This window comes from Pipistrellus kuhlii, unplaced genomic scaffold, assembly GCF_014108245.1.
Source record: "Pipistrellus kuhlii isolate mPipKuh1 unplaced genomic scaffold, mPipKuh1.p scaffold_m20_p_16, whole genome shotgun sequence".
In the NCBI taxonomy this organism is placed as follows: Eukaryota; Metazoa; Chordata; class Mammalia; order Chiroptera; family Vespertilionidae; genus Pipistrellus; species Pipistrellus kuhlii.
The window spans coordinates 28,752,447-28,772,622 of NW_023425471.1; the positions used below are offsets into that span (position 1 = coordinate 28,752,447).

Consider the following 20,176-nt stretch of genomic DNA (forward strand, 5'->3'; position numbering starts at 1 on the left):
GAGTTTTATTCATACTTTCAAATTTTCCAAAGGTAATTGGGAAGTTTCACTTTCTTTTCAATTTTTCTAACCCCTTCCTGAATCTTCCTCCTTTTCTCTATGGCTTTTAGCAAACCTCTTCTGATTTTCTCTAGTTGATCTGAAGTTTCAGGGATCAATCTGTAAGACAAAGGTTTTTTTAAAGTGGTTCCCTAACTCCATTGAGGCGTTAAGATGCAGCACCAGCCTAATTAAGGAGCTACATGGCATCAGACTCCATCTTGAACCATATTTACATTTAGGAACACCTGCCACTTGGTTTGGAATTTACAATCCTAAACAAATGTCAGACACCCTTTCTTCCCACAAGAGAAAAAAAAAAGAGGGGGGGGGGGGGACATTAATGTAGAAACAAATTCTAGATGAGAGATATGCTTTAGGATTAAGCCAAATGGCTGATAACTCATTGAGTAATGAACTAAACAAAATGTTTCCCCTTGAAAATGGAAAATGATGATCCCTGGTCAGTTAACCTATCTTAAAGGCTCAAACTTTGAGCTGGTTTTAAAAATCCAAACAGAAATCCAGGAAACCAGAGGTCTGGCATTCAGTATGTTATTGTACAAAGACACAGTGTATAGTTGTGGTCACAATGAAGATTTTGAGGTTTATTTCTCAAACCTCAAATTGTAGGATCTGAATACATCTTGGAAGAAATGTTTCCTAAAACCCTTCCTAATCCCCAAATGGCTGAATACATGCTGGAAACCCTGATTCTCAGCATGCACACCAAGTGCCAGTGACTCTGATTCTCAGTGTGTGCTCAGGGACCCTGATTCTCAGAGAGTGCACGAGACTACATTGAGTGCTAGAGACTCCAATTCTCAATTCTCAGCATGAGCACACAGAGACTCTGATTCCTGGTGCACGCTTGGGGACTCTGATTTTCAGTGCATGCACGTGGGGACTCGCTTTCTCAAAGCATGCACGAGGCTGCACTGAGTGCCTGTGACACTAATTCTCAGTGCAGGCATGCAGGGACTCATTCTCAGTGCACGAGGCTCTCACGGATCCACAGCAGCCACATGTCTTAGTCTCTGAGCTCTTCAGTGATGCTCTGGTGGCACAACACTCCCACTGCACATGGCTCACACAGGCCTCCACAACTCGCTGCTTGGACATTTTGGTGATAACTAGAATGGGAAAACAACAAAACAATCCCCAAAAAGGGGTGAAGGTGGGGGAAATCACCAAGAAAGGAACAGAGGCATGCAATATGTCAGAAAAGACTCAGAGTAATGGTCATACATATCATAAATTGGATGGACAAGAAAATCAGAAAGAAATCAAAATAAAAAATGCTACAATAAAAATGAAGTGGAAGGTTTCTGCATTAGACCAGGAAAAGTGGAGGTCCAAATTAATGAGTTAGAAGATAAGGTAGAGAAACAAGCCCAATCTGAACAACTGGAGAAAAAAAAATTAAAAAGCAGGAGGAGAGCCTAAGGGAGCTTTGGTACAGCATGAAACGAAGTAACATATGTATAATAGGGGTGCCAGAAGGACAAGAATAGCATCAAGGATTAAAAAATCTATTTGAAGAAATAATGACAGAACACTTCCCTGATATGGGAAAGAAAAATTCACACAACTACAGAAAGTCCCAAGCAAAATGAACCCCAAAAGACTCACACCAAGACAAGTCATAATTACAATGACAAATGTTAACAACAAAGAGAATCTTAAAGGCTGCAAGAGAGAGACAGAGAGTTACCTGCAAAGGATCCCCCATCAGATTATCAAATGGTTTCTGAACAGAAACACATCAAGCCAGAAGGGAATGGAATGAAGTATACAAAGTGATGCAAATCAAAGGACTGAATCCAAGAATACTCCATTAAGCAAGGCTATCAATCAAAATTGAAGGGGAAATCAGGAGCTTCATAGACAAAAAAAGGCTAAGGGAGTTTATCACGACCAAGCCAGAAATGGAAGAAATGCTAAAGGGAATGCTGTAAAAAGAAGAAATAGAAAGGGTGGAAGGAACACAGGCATAAAGAATAGAAAAGGCTACAAACAAGTACATATCAATAATAACATTAAACATAAATGGATTAAATGCTCCAATCAAAATGTATAAGAAAACATGACCCAGGCTGTTGAAACCATATCCACCTCCAGTGCAGGCCACTCGACTTTGCCGCTCTTCCACCTTTGCTGATGCTCACCGCCTCCTACTGACCGTGGATGACGATATTGCTGTGTTCATGGTTGACAATGGCTTTGGCATGTGCAAAGCCAGCTTCGTGGTGGACAATGCCTCCAAAGCCATCTTTCCTCTCCATCATGGGGTGTCCCTGGTACCAGGGCATGATAGTGGGCATGGGCCAGCAGGACTCCTATGTGGGTGATGAGGTCCAGAGCAAGAGAGGCATCCTAACCCTGAAGTACCCCATCAAGCACAGCATTGTCACCAACTGAGAGGACATGGAGAAGATCTGGCATTACACTTTCTACAACAAGCTTCATGTAGCCCTCGAGGAGCATCCTGAACTGCTCACTGAAGCCCCTCTGAACCCTAAGGCTAACTGTGAGACGATGCCTCAGATCATGTTTGAGACCTTCAATACCCCAGCCATGTATGTGGCCATCCCGGCAGTGCTGTCCTTATACACCTCTGGCTGTACCACTGGCATTGTGATGGACTCGTGATGGAGTCACCCACACTGTGCCCATCTAAGAGGGTTATGCCCTCCCACACGCCATCCTGTGTCTTGACCTGGCTGGTTGGGACCTGACAGACTACCTCATGAAGATCTCATGGAACATGGCTATAGCTTCCCCACCACAACTGAGCAAGAAATCGTGCATGGCATCAAGGAGAAGCTATACTATGTCACCCTGAACTTTGAGCAGGAGATGGCCACTGCAGCTTCCAGCTCCACCCTGGAGAAGAGATAAGAGCTCCCTGACAGTCAGGTCATCACCATCAGCAATGAGGTGACTTCCGCTGTCCTGAGGTCCTTTTCCAGCCCTCCTTCCTGGGTATGGAATCCTGTGGCATCCATGAAACTACCTTTAACTCCATCATGAAGTGTGATGTCGACATCCATAAGGACTTATACACCAACATGGTGCTGTCTGGTGGAACTACCATGTACTCAGGCATCACTGACAGGATGCAGAAAAAGATCACCACCCTGGCTTCCAGCACAATGAAGATCAAAATCATTGCATCCCCTGAGTGCAAGTACTGTGTGTGGATGGGCAGCTCCATCCTGTTCTCACTGTCCACCTTCCAGCAGATGTGGATTAGCAAGCGGGAGTATGATGAGTCCAGCCCCTCCATTATCCACAACAAATGCTTCTAGGCAGACTGTTACTTAGTTGGTTACACCCTTTCTAGACAAAACCTAACTTGCATAGAAAATGAGGTGAAATTAGCATGGTTTTATTTGTGTAGTTTTTTGTTGTTGTTTTTTTTTTTATTTTTGTTTTTGTTTGTTTTCTTTTTCTTTTTATTTTTCTTATTATTTTTTATTTTTTTGCACTTGACTCAGGATTTAAAAACTGAAACAGTGAAGGTGTGAGCATTCCCAAAATTCTACAATGTGGCCGAGGAGCTTGATTATACATTGTTCTTTTTAAAAAAATAGTCATTCTAAATATGAGAGATACTTTGTTACAGGAAGTCCCTTGCCTGCCCCAAAGCTGCCCACTTCTCCTTAAGAATGGCCAATCCTCACCCAAGTCCACATGGGGAGGATGATAGCATTGCTTTTGTGTAAATTATGTAATCCATTAAAAAAAAATAAAAACCTTTATAGCAGTCTGAGACAACAACCTTCCAATACAACAATTTGTATATAGCACATGGCTTATTACAGGTGGTGTATTAAACTTTGAAAACAATTTATAAATACCAATAAATGAAATGTGAAACACCCAGAGTGTCTCTGGCAGTTGCAGAGAATTATCACATTTGCCCTATGTCTCTGACTGGATATGTGCTATTTCTAAAAGTTCCCTGTTTGAACATGGCTCTGAATGTGTGTACATTTTTTCTGAAGAAGACTAAAACCTCCAGTAATCAAAATTTTTAATCGTCACCTTAATACTTCTTTTTGTTGGATTTTGAATGGCCAGCCATCAGGGCCCCCTTTTTTGTCCCCAACTTGAGATGTATGAAGGGCTTTTGGTACCTCTGGGAGTGGGTTGAGGTGTGAAGGCAGCCAAGCCAGGGCTTACCTGTACACTGATGTGAGACCAGTTTAATAAAATGCACACCAGAGAGAGAGAGAGAGAGAGAGAGAGAGAGAGAGAGAGAGAGAGAAAAGAAAACGTGGCCCATATATATGATGTTTACAAGAGACCCACCTCAGAACAAGGGACTCACACTGACTAAAAGTGAAGGGATGGAAAAATATCTTTCAGGCTAATATAAAAGAAAAAAAAAAAAGAAAAAATCTATGGGACACAGTAAAAAAGGCTGGAGTAGCAATACTTACATCTGACAAAATAGACCTCAAAGTGAAGTCCATAACAAGAGACAAGAAAGGCCATGTCATAATTCTAAAGAGATCACTACAACAATAGGATATAAATCTGGTAAACATATATGCACCCAATGCAGAAGCACCCAAATACATTAAAAAAAAAAGAAAAAAATTTTTTGGAAGATATAAGGGGAGAGATTGACAGCAATGCAATCATAGTAGGAGACTTTAATACCCTAATAACACCACTGGATAAATCCTCTAGACAAAAATCAGCAAAGAAACAACAATTCTAAGCAACTTACCGGATCAGATGGACTTAATCAACACCTTCTGAACATTCCACCCCAAAGCTACAGAGTATATAGACCACATATTGGGTCACAAGCAAAGTCTCTCCAAATTCAAGAAAATTGAAATCATATCAAGCATTTTCTCAGATCACAGTGGCATAATATTAGAAATAAACTACAGTAAAAACAATCACAAAAGTTCAAACACTTGGAGGCTGAAAAGCATGCTAGTAAACAATGATTGGGTTACCAAAGAGATCAAAGAAGAAATAAAAAACATACTGGAAACAAATGAAAATGAAAACACAACAATCCAAAATCTATGGGACACAGTAAAAGCAGTCATGAGAGGGAAGTTCTACCTCAACCCCCCCAAAAAAAACCCCCACAAAAAACAACAACAAAAAAAACAAATGAGAAAACTCTGCAACTTGAAGAATTAGAAAGAGAGCAACAAGGAAAATTCCAGAGTGAGCAGAAGAAAGGAAATAATAAAGATCAGAATGGAGATAAATGACATAGAGACCTAAATAAATAAATAAATAAGTAAAATACAAAAGATCAATGAAACCAAGAGCTGGTTCTTTGAAAGGATAAAAAGCATTGGTGAACCTCTAGCCAGGCTCACGAAGAAGCAAACAGAGGACCCATATAAACAAAATCAGAAATGAAAGAGGTGAAATAACAACAGACCCCACCGAAATACAAAGGATTGTTAAAAAATACTATGAATAACTCTACTCCAACAAACTGGACAACCTGGAGGAAATGGACAGATTCCTAGAAAAATATAACCTACCAAAACTCAATCAGGAAGAATCTAAACAGCTCAATAGGCCAGTAACTATGGAAGAAATTGAAGCAGCCATAAAAAAGTTTCTGGCAAACAAAACCCCGGACCAGATGCCTTCACATATTTACCAAATATTCGAGGAAGAACCAAAACCTATCCTCCTCAGACTATTCAAAAAATTCAAGAGGAAGGAACATTCCCAAGCTCCTTCTATGAAGCCAGCATCACTCTAATACCAAAAGCAGATAAAGACAACACAATGAGAAATACAGGCCAATATCTCTCGTGAACATAGATGCCAAAAATCCTCAACAAAATTCTAGCAAATCTGCTCTAGCAGTACATCCGAAAGATCATACACCATGACCAAGTAGGATTTATCCTGGGGATGCAAGGATGGTACAATATCCGCAAATCAATAAACATGATACATAAACAAATTGAGAGATAAATATCACATAGTCATATCAATTGATGCAGAAAAAGCATTTGATAAATACAACACCCTTTCCTGATAAAAACTCTCAACAAGGTGGGAATCGAAGTATCATACCTCAACATAATAAAAGCTATATATGATAAACCCACAGCCAACATCATACTTAACGGGCAAAAACTAAAACCATTTCCTCTAAGAACAGGAACAAGACAAAGATGCCAACTCTCATCACTCTTGTTTTATATAGTACTGGAAGTATTAGCCATTGCAATTAGACTAGAAGAAGAAATAAAAGGCATCCAAATTGGAAAATAAGTAAAACTGTCCTTATTTGGAGATGACATTATATTGTACATAAAAAAAACCAAAGACTCCATAAAAAAAACTACTAGACTTAATAAATGAATTTGGCAATGTAGCAGGATACAAAATTAACACCAAGAAATCTATGGCATTTCTATACACCAATAGTGAACTTACAGAAACAGAGACTAAAAAAGCTATCCCATTTATGATCCTACCAAAAAAATTAAGATACCTAGGAATAAACTTAGTTAAGAAATTAAAAGACCTATACTTGGAAAACTACAGAACACTGAAAAAAAGTGATAGAGGAGATGTAAATGGATAGAAGAACATAACATGTTCGTGGATTGGTAGAATCAACATATTAAAATGTCCATACTTCCTAAAGCAATCTGTAGGTTCAATGCACTCCCCATTAAAATACCAATGGCATATTTCACCGACCTAGAAAGAACTCTCTAAAAATTCAACCCCGAATAGCCATAGCAATCCTGAAAAATAAGAATAAAGTAAACAAGAATACAGATTTCAAGCTGTATTACAAAGCCACTGTTTTCAAAACAGCCTGGTACTGGCACAAGAACAGACATATAGATCAATGGAATAGAATAGAGAATTTGGATATCGACCCAAACTGCTTTGCTCAGTTAATATTTGACAAAAGAGGAATGAACATACAATGGAGTCATGACAGTCTCTTCAAAAAATGGTGTTGGGGAAAATTGGACAGATACATGCAAAAGAATGAAACTAGATCGCCAACTTACACCATACACAAAAATAAACTCAAAATGGATACAGAACTTAAACATAAGACGGGAAACCATAAAAATACTAGAGGCATCCACAGGCAGCAAAATCTCAGACATATGCCAAAAGAACTTCTTCTCTGATACTGCCCCTGGAGCAATGGAAGCTAAAGAGAAAATAAACAAATGGGACTACATCAAACTAAAAAGCTTTTTTACAGCAAAAGAAACCATCAACAAAACAAGAAGGCCCACTGTATGGGAGAACATATTTGCAAATGTTATCACCGATAGAGGTTTAATCTCCAACATCTATAGACAGCTTATACAACTTAATAAAAGGAAGATAAATGATCCAATAAAAAATGGGCAAAGGACCTAAATAGAATCTTTTCGAAAGAAGACAGAAGGAAGGCCAAGAGACATGACACCATGATCAAAGTCACAAATTATTTGAGAGATGCAAATCAAAACGACAATGTGTACTATCTCACACCTGTCAGAATGGCTATCATCAACAAATCAACAAATGACAAGTGTTGGCGAGGATGCGATGAAAAAGGAACAATGGTGCACTGCTGGTAGGAATGCAGACTGGTGCAGCCACTGTGGAGAACAGTATGGAGTTTCCTCAAAAAACTGAAAATGGAAGTCCCATTTGACCCAGTAATCCCACTCTTAGGAATATACCCTAAGAAACTAGAAACACCAATCGAAAAGGATATATGCACCTCTATGTTCATAGCTGCACAATTCACCATAGTTAAGATTTGGAAACAGCCTAAATGCCCATCAGTAGATGATTGGATCAGAAAATTATGATACCTCTACACAATGGAATACTATGTTGCCATAAAAAGGAAGGAATTTTTACCATTTGCAACGACCTGGATGGAATTGGAGAATATTATGCTAAATGAAATAAGCCAGGCAATGAAAGAAAAATACCACATTATCTTACTCATTTATGGGTAATAAAGAACATTATAAGCCAATGAACAAAAAGATAGATACAGAGATAGTAAAGCATCAAACAGACTGTCCAGTCACAGCGGGAAGGTTAGGGAGAGGTGGGGGAGATAGGAGATCAAATGAAGGACTTGTATGCATGCATATAAGCATAACCAATGGAAGCACAATTCTGGGGGGTTATGGCATGTAATGGAGTGGGTTGAGGAGGGCAATGGTAAAATATGTACACATATTAATACTTTAATAAAAAATGAAAAAAAATGACGTCTTTATTTTTGACCATATTACATACCCGCAGCATTGAACCCTTCTAGCCTGTCCCGCCCTCTACTCTATGCCTTCACTACCCTATTGGAATATGTTAATAAGGGGAAAAAGTTTGAGTCTATCCAGTTTTATTTTTTAAAACCCCAGCCTAAACACAACACATTTATGAACAACTTAGACTAAAAAGACCAAAATGCATATGTTGGTTCTCTCAGGGTTGAGATTGCTAGTGATTTCTGATATATAATTTTTTCTCATTTTTCCAAATTAAAAAATTAGCATATATTGGATTAATTATCAGAAAATTACAAACAATGTTGCAACACAAAGGGGCCACATGCTAACCTGACTAGCTCAGGGAAGGCCTGCATGGCACTTTTGCAGACTCAGAGTTCTAAAGTAACCACAAAGGATGGTCTGAAACTGTAAATTTTTTTAACTAAAAAAAGTGGGTAGTCATGTCTTAGGCTGGTATCTTCCTGACAAAGGTCAATCTTTACCTTCATCGAGCCTGTCTGTTGTCTTTTTGCATCTACAATAACATATGGTTGGAATGTCAAAAGTAATTTTCCTTTTTCTGGACCCCTCAAAGCACAGGCACTGCTCCTTAGAGACCACAAATCCCCTCATTGTTATTGAGTTAATTGCAGAATGCTAACTATCCTGCACCCACCTAAGTTAAAGAAGTATGATCTATCATTTTACTTTTTACCCAATCACAGAGATTTCCCTGCTTTGCTTTCTCCCACCTCCCTAACCTATCCCAAATGGATTTCTTATAATCTTCTTACTCTCCTCTTTCGATTGTAATGTAGAAAACAAGGTGCAAAACTGCCATTTTCTGGAGCATTATCTCAATCTGTTAAGATTCTGCTTTCCGGAATTTGTTTACACTTTGCTCAAATAAACTCACAAAAATTCTTCACAGGTTTGAATGTTTCTTACATTAACAAGAACCAGAAAAAAAAAAACAAAAAAACTTGGAATGCAGGGGACTCATAACGATCAGAATGTCACATGAGCCTGAAATTTGAATTTTGTAAATACTCTAACAGAGATAAAATAATTTAAAACGGAAATTTTACCCTCATAATAAAAGAATCTGTAAAGATATACAATAATATCTAAACAGTATTTATCCCTGCAATAGTAAACAATGCAAATTATCATTTAAATCTGGAAAGATAATGATTAAAATGTTAAAAATTGTTTAATTAATCAATAATCAGCCTTAGAAATATAGAAAAAAAAAATAAGCATCACCAATGATTCCTTCCCAGAGGAAATTTTGTAATAACTGCATAGGATTCTATTGTAGAAATACTCTACATATATTTAAGCATGCCTTTAATTTTGAGATTTAGATTATTTTCAATAACTCAAAAGTATCAACCAAATGTTATGATACTTCATATTTGAGCCGTTCTTTTTTTAAAAAAATATTTGTTATTGATTTTTTACAGAGAGAAAGGGAGAGAGATAGAAAGCTAGAAACATCGATCAGCTGCCTCTTGCACACCCCCTATGGGGGATGTGCCCGCAACCAAGGTACAGGAACTTGACTGGAATCGAACCCGGGACCTCTCAGTCTCAGACCGAGGCTCTTCCACTGAGCCAATCCAGTTTCGGCTTGAGCCCTTGTTTTTTAAAATTCCTTAGAGCTCAAAGCCAGCAACAGTTAAGAGGAAGTAGCAAGTCAGTATTAGGACTGGGCTACTGATAAGCCAGGCAACTGGTTTATAGTCTCACTTTTTAAATTTTATTATGTATATTTATTTTTATTGTTCATGTCTTCATTGTGTTCAAGTAACATACAGTTGGATACAGCACTTTAACTCTTAATCATAGGATCTTTCACTCCAAACACACACACACACACACACACACACACACACACACACAAACACACACACACACACCCTTAGCCTGCCATTCACTCAGAGAAAATTTTCTAGAATTTCCCAATCTAAATTACTGCTCACTAATCATAAAGTTTGTGGAAAATACAGAAAAACATACTATAGGATATTTTAATAACTGGCAGTTACACCAACCTGAGACCAGCATTGTTAAATTTTTAGTGTTTTCTTTCTAGCCTCTCCTTGTAAGCTCCTCCACCACCCACTATTTCTTTTTCCAGAGCCCAGGGCTAAAATCAAAGGGATAGAGTTAGGATGGATGGATGTCTTGTTCTCTCTCCTGGTCCAACATTTTATTTTATTTTATTTTATTTTATTTATTTATTTATTTATTTATATTTATTTATATTTATATGCTACTTTTATTTCTGTAAGTATTTTTCTATTTTTTAATTGAATTTATTGGGGTGACATTGGCTCACAAAACCATACTGGTTTCAAGTATACAACTCAACAAAACATCATCCTCACACTGCATCTGTGCCCATTGCCTCAAGCAAAATCTCTTTTCTGTCCCCATTTCTCCCATCTTTGTCCACATCCACAGAACTCCCACCCCTTTTCCCTCTGGGTACTACCACACTGTTGTATGTGTCCTTTTTTTGCTTAATTCCTTCACCTTCTTTTAGTTACAATTTTCTCTTAACTCTTTTGAAATTATAAAAGTATAATACCAGTTGAAAATTGAAAGGCTAAATTAATACAATATAGGTTTCCAGAAAATTCGGGGAGAGGGGCTGTTGGAGGATGGGGAGGTGGTAAATGAATCAGCCATTTTCTCAAAAGGTGAGTGGAATTAGAAACTTGATAGATCTAATAATTTATTGGCTCAGGGTTTGTCAGTTACGACAGCCCAGCAAATGAGATTAGAGCAGAGTTGTGCGGGGGAGGGAGCGAGTGACGCAGCTAGCTACTGACACCAAGAAAATATAGTGAAGAGACAGTTGCATTACCATATTGCGGCAGCATTGTTGTTGCTGTTTGTTTGGTTTGGTTTTTTAACTGGCTGCTGTTTGCGGAGGACTATCCACTGCGACACTCTGAATCTCTGGCGGGGTTTTGCAGGACAGTTCACATCGCCATCTCTCCATCCTCTGCACCCAAGCCCAGACCATCGCTGCCTCAGTTTAGTTCTCACGGCTCAGCACCGCCTTCATCCCGGCTGCAATCCCAACCATCGCTGTCACAGCCTGCCCGCTACCGCTAGTGCCACCTCTGCAACAGGCATCGCTGCTTCTGATATTCGGTGAGTCTTTCCCTGCGAAGGTCAGATCTCCTGATCTTGGAAGTAGCCGCATTAGACGTGTACGGTCCTTTGAAAAAATGGCCGAATCAGCCGACAGAAAGGAATTGTTAATATCCACTCAAGAAGAGGCTGATAAAGAGGTGATGGTGGAGGGGCCTGAGAAACAGCCAGAGCACGGTGAAAGTGCCGCAGCTGGGCCTGGAAATGATGGAGAGCGCGGTGAAGAAGCTGCCTCTAGTCTTGGGGAAGAAGCGGGGAAATGTGAAGATGCTGTTGGGTCTGGGGAAGACGGGGAAAAAGGTGAAATTAATGATGAGGACTCAGATCCAGACCATCCAAAAGGACTTATTGGTTATCTTTTAGACACAGACTTTGTTGAAAGCCTACCTATGAAAGTTAAGTACCGTGTGTTAGCCCTCAAAAAGCTTCAATCTAGAGTGGCAAATCTAGAATCCAAATTCTTGAGGGATTTTCATGACATTGAGAGAAAGTTTGCTGAAATGTATCAGCCCTTATTGGAAAAAAGACGTCAGATCATCAATGCAATCTATGAACCTACAAAAGAGGAATGTGAATATAAATCAGACTATGAGGACTATGATGATGATATGTATGATGAGGAAGAGATGTATGGTAATGAAGATGGTATGGTATATGAGTATATGGATGAGGGCTATGAGGAAGATTATTATGATTATGCTATTGTGGAGGATGACGACAACAATGCCGCAGCTGCTGCTGACATTGAGGCTGCTGGGGAGAACAATGAAGATCCTCAAGGAATTCCTGATTTTTGGCTGACTGTCTTAAAAAATGTTGACACACTCACTCCTTTGATTAAGAAATATGATGAGCCTATTCTGAAACTCCTGACAGATATTAAAGTGAAGTTTTCAGATCCTGGTGAGCCTCTCAGTTTCACACTGGAATTTCACTTCAAACCCAATGAATATTTCAAAAATGAGCTGTTGACGAAGACCTATGTGCTGAAGTCAAGATTGGCATATTATGACCCCCATCCCTATAGGGGAACTGCGATTGAATATTGCACAGGCTGTGAAATTGATTGGAATGAAGGAAAGAACGTCACTTTGAAAACCATCAAGAAGAAGCAGAGACATCGGATCTGGGGAACATTCCGAATTGTGACTGAAGATTTTCCCAATGATTCATTCTTCAATTTCTTTACTCCTTATGGAATCAGCTCAAATGGAAATGATGATTTTTTACTTGGTCATAATTTACGTACTTACATAATCCCAAGATCAGTTTTATTTTTCTCAGGTGATGTACTTGAACCTCAGCAGGAGGGAGTAATTAAGGAAGTTAATGATGCAATTTATGACAAAATTATTTATGATAGTTGGATGGCTGCAATTGAGGAGGTTACAACCTGTTGGAAAAATATTCAGGCGATGGTCGAAGACATTGACCGCTAAGGCAGATCAGCATGGCCCTGAAATTAACAGCCTTAGATCTAGTTACTCAAAATAAAAATAAAAAGTTAATTAGTCTGTGTACTGAATTTTTCTTAGAGTATTAAAGCAAATGTCAGAAGTTCAAATACTAATTCATTTGATCTTGCATTTTAATGATAGAATGCTTTCAAGTAATGTATACGGTGGTAAATATTTTAAGACATTAAAATAGTGTGATGTATTTTAATCCGTCTGAAGTCCTCTTGTCAAGTAGCTATCAATTTGTTGATGTGAATATTATCCAGACTGCTAAATGAGACCCAATTTTTTTTGCTGTTGTTGTTTGGGTAATTTTATTTTCTTGGTCCTTTAGCTAGTGAGTTTAATGTTGTCATGCTTGCTCCATTTTGCAATAAAAATGCAGTAGAATTTAAAACTTGAATGCTTAAGAAGAAGCCTGCATATGGTTAAGAATTTCAGGCCAAATCAAATTTATTGTTAATGACAGCTTGTTCATATGCTCTTATGTAATCATAATAAATAATGAAACTTAGTAATACTGAGGTTATTGTTTATCAGTGAAATGTTAATCACAGTACTTTTAAAAGTTTGACACATTGTACTCTGTAATTGTGTAAGCTGTAATTACAGTGTGTAATATTTTTCCTATACAACATTTAATCATTCATTGAAAGTGATCACTTTACCATTTTGAAAAGACTTCATGTTCTTTCACTGCAAAATAAAATGAATAAAAATTTCAGTGTATCATGTTTTAAAACTGATATTTTTTTCTGGTTATAAAAGTAATATGTTCATTGGTGAACATTTGGAAAATACAACAAATTATTAATTAAAATACTGGGTAGGAGGAAGAGATCAGCCAAAGAACTTGTATGCATAGATGCATAATCTATAGACACAGACAATAGGGTGGTGAAAGCCTGAGGTGGGAGGGAGCAGGGGGAGGCTAAAAGGGTTCAATGAGGAGGGACATATGTAATACTTTCAACAATAAAAAAGCCAAACCCCTGGGGGGAAAAAAGCCCTAAAATTCATATTCCCATTCCTTAAAGATAGGCACTGTTAATATTTGATTTATTTTTTACTATTATTTTCCCTGTGTACATATACATGCAAATTTACTAACACTATACTTAGATATGTAAAGACAGTATAATTTTTTTATTGTTTATAACTGATCTAGTATTTTTAAACATTTTTCTGTTGTTGTTAATCCTTACTAGAGGATGTTTTCCCATAGATTTTTTAGAGAGATGGAGGGAGGGAGGGAGGGAGGAAGGGAGGGAGGAAGGAGGGAGGGAGGGAGGAAGGGAGGGAGGAAGGGAGGGAGGGAGGGAGGGAGGGAGGGAGGGAGGGAGGGAGGGAGGGAGGGAGGGAGGAGGTGTAGGAGATGAGAGAGACATATTAATTGGCATTAGTTGCCTCAACCAAGGCCAGGGATTGAACCTACAACCCAGGTACCTGCCCTTGACCCTTCGGTGAGCTGGTTGACACTCTAGCTAATGAGCACACCAGTCAGGGCATAATTTATATAGTCTTAATCCTGAGACTACCTCTACTGCCCAGGTTTTTAAGAAAACAAAAATCTCAAATTTAACCAATTTAGTAAACTCATTGCTATTTAGTAGTTTAAATAGTCTGTATAAAACAACAAGGTTTTGTGTGTTAGTCAATATTTCAGATTTACCTACCCTTCCACAATGTTATCTGGATGTATAGAGGCTTATATTGCTTTATGGCTTGGGTGGGGAGCATACACTGAGGGGACAGTGAGATGTTATTGGTCAGAGAGCTGACTTCCTTTCAGAGCCTACTTTGCCTTCTTCAGGTATGGAAAATCAGAGTTTTGGCTTTCCCTTTTGGCAGACTCTATGAAAGTCACATATATCCCACCAGGACAACAGAGAGCGTGTGTGTGTGTGTGTGTGTGTGTGTGTGTGTGTGTGTGTGTTTATTAATTTCTTTTTCCTTTTTTATTTTTTCAATTACTGGTACAGTTGACATTCAATGTTATATTAGTTATTAGCTTCTGATGTAAAGCATAGTTATTACCGTATTTTTCGGACCATAAGACGCACTTTTCCCCCCCCAGAAGTGGGGGGAAAAAGTCCCTGCATCTTATGGTCCAAATATAGCCTACACATATACTTTAAAAAAAAAGTTTTTTTACTTGCCCGGCTCTGTGTGGTCTCTGTGTGCTTGCCTGGCTCTAAAATGGTTCTAAATGCTGCTGTTTACTTTACAGGGTTGATTACATGTGTCTATGACTGTGATGTTGGGTTTTAATGCACATAAAATATTTTAGGACACTATTTGTTTCAGAATCTTTTTTTCTTCATTTCCCTTCTCTAAAAACTGGTGCGTCTTATGGTCCGGAGCGTCTTATGGTCCGAAAAATACGGTAGTTTCTGGTGTAAATCATACTTTACAACATGTCCTCCCTCCTCCTACTCCCCAATATTTTCGGTACCCACCTGTCACCATACACAGCTATTACAATATTATTGACTATATTCCCTATCCTGTACTTTATTATTTTGTAACTACCCATCTGTACTTCTTAATAGTAACCAGTTACTATTTTGTAACTACCCATCCGTACTTCTTAATCCAACATGGAACTTTTTAATCTCTTCCATACCTTGTGAATGCTGAGAGTGGGTACGAAGTGACAACTTTGTCTTATTATGGCTGCCTATCCACACTGCATCCCAGGTGGTTGTAATGTGATCCCACAGAATTATAAAATGAAAGTGGAACAGAAACTCTTCTGCTCGTGAGTTAATTTTTCACTATTGAACATACTCATTCCTTCAGATTTTGGCTCAAAGAGGTAAGTTTTATAACTCTGCCTGTATTTCTCACTCTGTCTCATCTCTCTATAATCAGCTGAACAAGAAGGAATGGGATTTTTCCTTTTCTTGTCTGGACATAATATCATAAATTTCTCCCAGACACAATAGTAGATGCTCACTTGCTTGAGGTTGCAATAATTGACAATATATAGGGAAACAGAGACAAGTTAATATTATAGGGGAACCTAAATATGGAAATACTTCCCATGTTCACTTGACAAATATAGACCTTTTCACAGTTTTCATCACTGTTAATCTCAACCTCTATTAAATTCCTAACTCCCCCAAACCCTTCTCACACACAGAAAGATTAAGCCACCTTTAATTGTGTTCACTTTTAGTGTGTATTAAAAAGTCAGGAACTACTGTTACACAGAGGAGAATCAGGCATCTTGAAGTCCCTCTTGTCCCTTTCTCTTGCCTTCATGAGGTAGAGCAGTAAAACGGCTTCTAGGCTTTCTCTAAAGGCAGGCCAGTCCCCTTTCCTGTATCTCTCATGGCAATGGCCTCTGGCCTAAGACCATGAGAGACATACCCATAGTTGAAAAAGTTGAATGCATTCATTATTACTGTGAGGCTGAACACACATCACGGGGAACTATTGTATGTTATCAGTAAGTGGGTGTTAAAAAATCACATGCAGGATTTGGGCTTTGATTGTGTGATTTCATGGAGGGCTAACAAAATGGAGGTTTACTCTATATTGTAGGAAACATTTTAGAATAGCAGCTCAATAAATCTTTATAGGGAGGAGAGACTAGAACAAGAATAAGTCTGTAATCGGTGAAAAAGTGGTAGCCACTCATTTTAGCTAGAATGGCAAGGATTTGGCATTTTTTGGTTGGCACAGTGACTTTATTTTTGTCTATGCTTAGGCAAAATTAAGTAGCTTTACTTTGTCACATTTAATTGTAGTCCTAGAGTAACCTGGTCTGAGGCTGTTCTGTGAGATGGTTTATGTCCAATAAGATAATAACATGGCCGAGCTATGAATATCAGGCCAGCTTCCTGATGTCAGGGACTCATTTTTATATTTATTTCTCTTTCACCCCTTCTCAGCAAGGTAATTTGAGACTGTCAATTTTCCCATAGCTTGTGGTATGATGAAAGTACATTTGATTTGGGTTTAGACTCGTATAAAGGCCCTTTAGGCCTTGGAGTAGCCATTAGTTTCAGCTCACATACCAGAGAGTCCTGTACTAGGGTTTAGGACACAAGTATAACTAAAAATAGAATTTTACCTTAATTCTTTTTGCAGCTTTTCTTAAAAACATAATTCAAACAGTCCTGGAGGAGTTTTGAGGTCATTATTAGGCCTTGTTAGATTTTTGATATTTTTAAGGAATATACTAAATATGTAAATATAATAAAATTTCATTAGGGGGCATGCAATTTATAGTGCAAATTACAGTATTTAGTATTATATATCATATGGCATAGAGATCAGTCTTTGAAGCCAGTCTGCTTGTATTTAAATTCCAATTCTGTAACTAATTAGTTGGGTGACCTTGTGCAAGTCACTTTATGTGTCTGTTTTCATATCTTGAAAGACAGGGTAATTATTGTGAACTACCTCATAGATTATTATGAAAATCAAATTAAGTTATATAAAGTGCTTTTAAATATGTACAACACATAGGTGCTGATAGGTGTATCTATCTTTATTATTTTTATTATTAAGTTTAGATCTGTAAAATACTCAAAACTGTGTGGTATAAAAAGACTACAGTAAATTCTTATTAAATTATTAATAAAAACTGAAAGCTTATACTATCTATTTTAGTAACAGACTCCCACAGATTTTTGATAATATTTAGAAGGGCTAAGGGGCAAGTTTAGATGCAGTACTTAACTTACTGACAAGCCTGGTTAATAAAGAGGAAAATATACTAAGTATGGTGTTACTTCCTCACCTTCCCAATACATTCAATAGCTTTATAGCTGTGTACATCAAAGTCAACACTCATCACAGGCCATTTGTTCACTGGTCAATAAATGCATCATTAAATTAAAATATTTGGAAACCAGGAAAAAATAGAATACAGAAACTAAAAATCACATGAAATTATATATCAACCATAGGTATGTAGCAGATTTGATTTTTTACACACAGATATATGCAACATATAGGTGATTATTTTAAAGCAGATAATCTTTTAAAATATAGCCCAGCCAAGTGTTGGGAAGTGGTTGAGCATCAACCTATGAATCAGAAGGGCAAAGTTTAATTCCTGGTCAGGGCACATGCAAGAATTGTGGCTCAATCCCCAGTAAGGGGGACAAGGGTGCAGGAGGCACCTGATCAATTATTCTCTCTCATCATTAATGTTTTTATCTCTCTCTCCTGCTCCCTTCCTCTCTAAAATAAATAAAAATATATTTTAAAAAAGAAAAGAAATATAGTCCCAGCTGGGTGGCTCAGCTGGTTGGAGTGTCATCCCATACACCAAAAGGTGGCAATTTGACTCCCAGTCAGAGTACATACCCAGGTTGCAGGCTTGAAGATCACATGGGAGGCAACCAATTGATGTTTCTATCTCACATCGATGTTTCTCTCTCTCTCCCTCTCTCTCTCTAAATATCATTAGAAAACAAAGATGTGTAAAGAATATTTTTCTATGGAACACATTTCAGAAATATATTTTCTCTGAATTCTCTGCCAAATAATATAGTTTTTAAAAGTAAAAGACAAAAGAATGTCTAAAATTAGAAGATTCCTGCTTTTTAAAACCACACAAATGATCTATGTGTTGATCTATTCCCAAGATGACTAAAGACCATAAAAATTCTACTAGCCCCCATGCTGCATGTGCACATACTTTCACACTCCTACTGGTTCTGTGTGTGTGTGTGCCTGTTTGCATGTGCTCACTTATGAGATGGAAGGGGTGAAGTGGGATGGGAGTGCATGGGGTGTCACTAATCATAAAGGACACCAGTCCTTGTAAAACTCCTTGTGTGAGTGCTAAGCAGGGGGGTAGGATGAAAGGAAAAAGAGGTTAATCAGCAGAGGTCCCTAATGTAAGTCTCTTCTTTGGCCTGTGTGTGCATGTGCTCACACAAGCACACTTCATATATTATTTGAGCCTTCTGCCTTAGTCTATTTTATTTAATTTTCAATTTCACTCTCCTATGTTTTATTTTTTTAAATTTAATTTTCAGGTGTTTTTTTTTTTTTGTTTGTTTGTTTATTTGTTTAAAGTATTACACATAGTAGTACATATATCTCCCCCCCCCATTGACCTTCCCCAAGCCTCCCCTACCCTCTATGGATACCCTCATCCCACTCCTCAGTGTCTTGTGTCCATTGGTTGTGCTTACATGCATGCATACAAGTCCTTTGGTTGATCTCTTTCCACCCCCTCCCCAACACTCCCCAGCCTTTCCGCTGTAATTTGACAGTCTGTTCAGTGCTTTATTGCCTCTGTATCTATCTTTTTGTTCATCAGGTTATAATGTTTTTTATTTTACATAAATGAGTGAGATCATGTGGTATTTTTCTTTCATTGCCTGGGCTATTTCACTAACATAACGCTCTCCAGGTCCACCCATGCTGCTGCAAATGATAAGAATTCCTTCTTTTTTATGGCAGCGTAGTATTCCATTGTGTAGATGTACCATTGTTTTCTAATCCACTTATCTGCTGACAGGCACCTAGGCTGTTTCCAAATCTTAGCTATTGTAAATTGTGCTGCTATGAACATAGGGGTGCATATATCCTTTCTGATTGGTGTTTCTGATTTCTTGGGATATATTAGTATCCCTAGAAGTGGTATTGCTGGGTCAAAGGACACTTCCATTTATAATTTTTTGAGGAAACACCATACTGTTCTGCACCATGGCTGCACTAGTCTGCATTCCCACCAGCAGTGCACAAGGGTTTCTTTTTCTCCACATCCTCACCAGCACTTGTCGTTTGCTGATTTGTTGATGATAGTCATTCTGACAGGTGTGAGATTGTACCACATTGTCATTTTGATTTGCATCTCTCGGATAATTAGTGACTTTGGGCAGGTTTTCATATGTCTCTTGGCCTTCCTTCAGTCTTCTTTTAAAAAAAATATATATTTTATTGATTTTTTACAGAGAGAGGGATAGAGAGTTAGAAACATCAATGAGAGAGAAACATTGATCAGCTGCCTCTTGCGCACCTGCTACTGGGGATGTGACTGCAATCAAGGTACATGCCCTTGACCTAACTTATTTTATCTCTTTGTTATAGATCTATTCAGATTTCTGTTTCTCCTTGAGTCAGTTTGGGTAATTTGTATCTTTCTAGAAACTTGTCCATTTCATCTAAGTTATGTAATTTGCTAACAAATGGCTGCTGATGCTATCTACACTAATAAAAGAGAAAAATGCTAATTGATTGTATCTTTGCTATGCCCACAGTCAATCAGGACTGATATGCAAATTAAGC

General features: G+C 38.0%; 1 protein-coding gene, 1 long non-coding RNA gene and 1 pseudogene across 2 annotated transcripts; all 3 read left to right on the forward strand.

Moving 5' to 3' along the window:
- The first annotated feature begins 2,134 nt into the window (after nt 1-2,134).
- LOC118720000 lies at nt 2,135-3,365 on the forward strand (annotated as a pseudogene).
- Nucleotides 3,366-4,071: 706 nt separating this feature from the next.
- On the forward strand, nt 4,072-19,859 carry LOC118719767. Its single transcript, XR_004988257.1, has 3 exons — nt 4,072-4,248; nt 14,806-14,816; nt 19,847-19,859. It is a non-coding gene; the product is annotated as an uncharacterized LOC118719767 (long non-coding RNA).
- On the forward strand, nt 11,142-13,645 carry NAP1L2 (nucleosome assembly protein 1 like 2). The gene has a single exon (XM_036439919.2). It carries the CDS (start codon nt 11,537-11,539, stop codon nt 12,896-12,898), a length of 1,362 nt encoding a protein of 453 aa, XP_036295812.1. The 5' UTR covers nt 11,142-11,536; the 3' UTR covers nt 12,899-13,645.
- Nucleotides 19,860-20,176: the final 317 nt, after the last annotated feature.

Bases quoted from the DNA above. Each gene is read 5' to 3' on its own strand.
- NAP1L2 (XM_036439919.2), top strand. From the start codon at position 11,537: ATGGCCGAATCAGCCGACAGAAAGGAATTGTTAATATCCACTCAAGAA.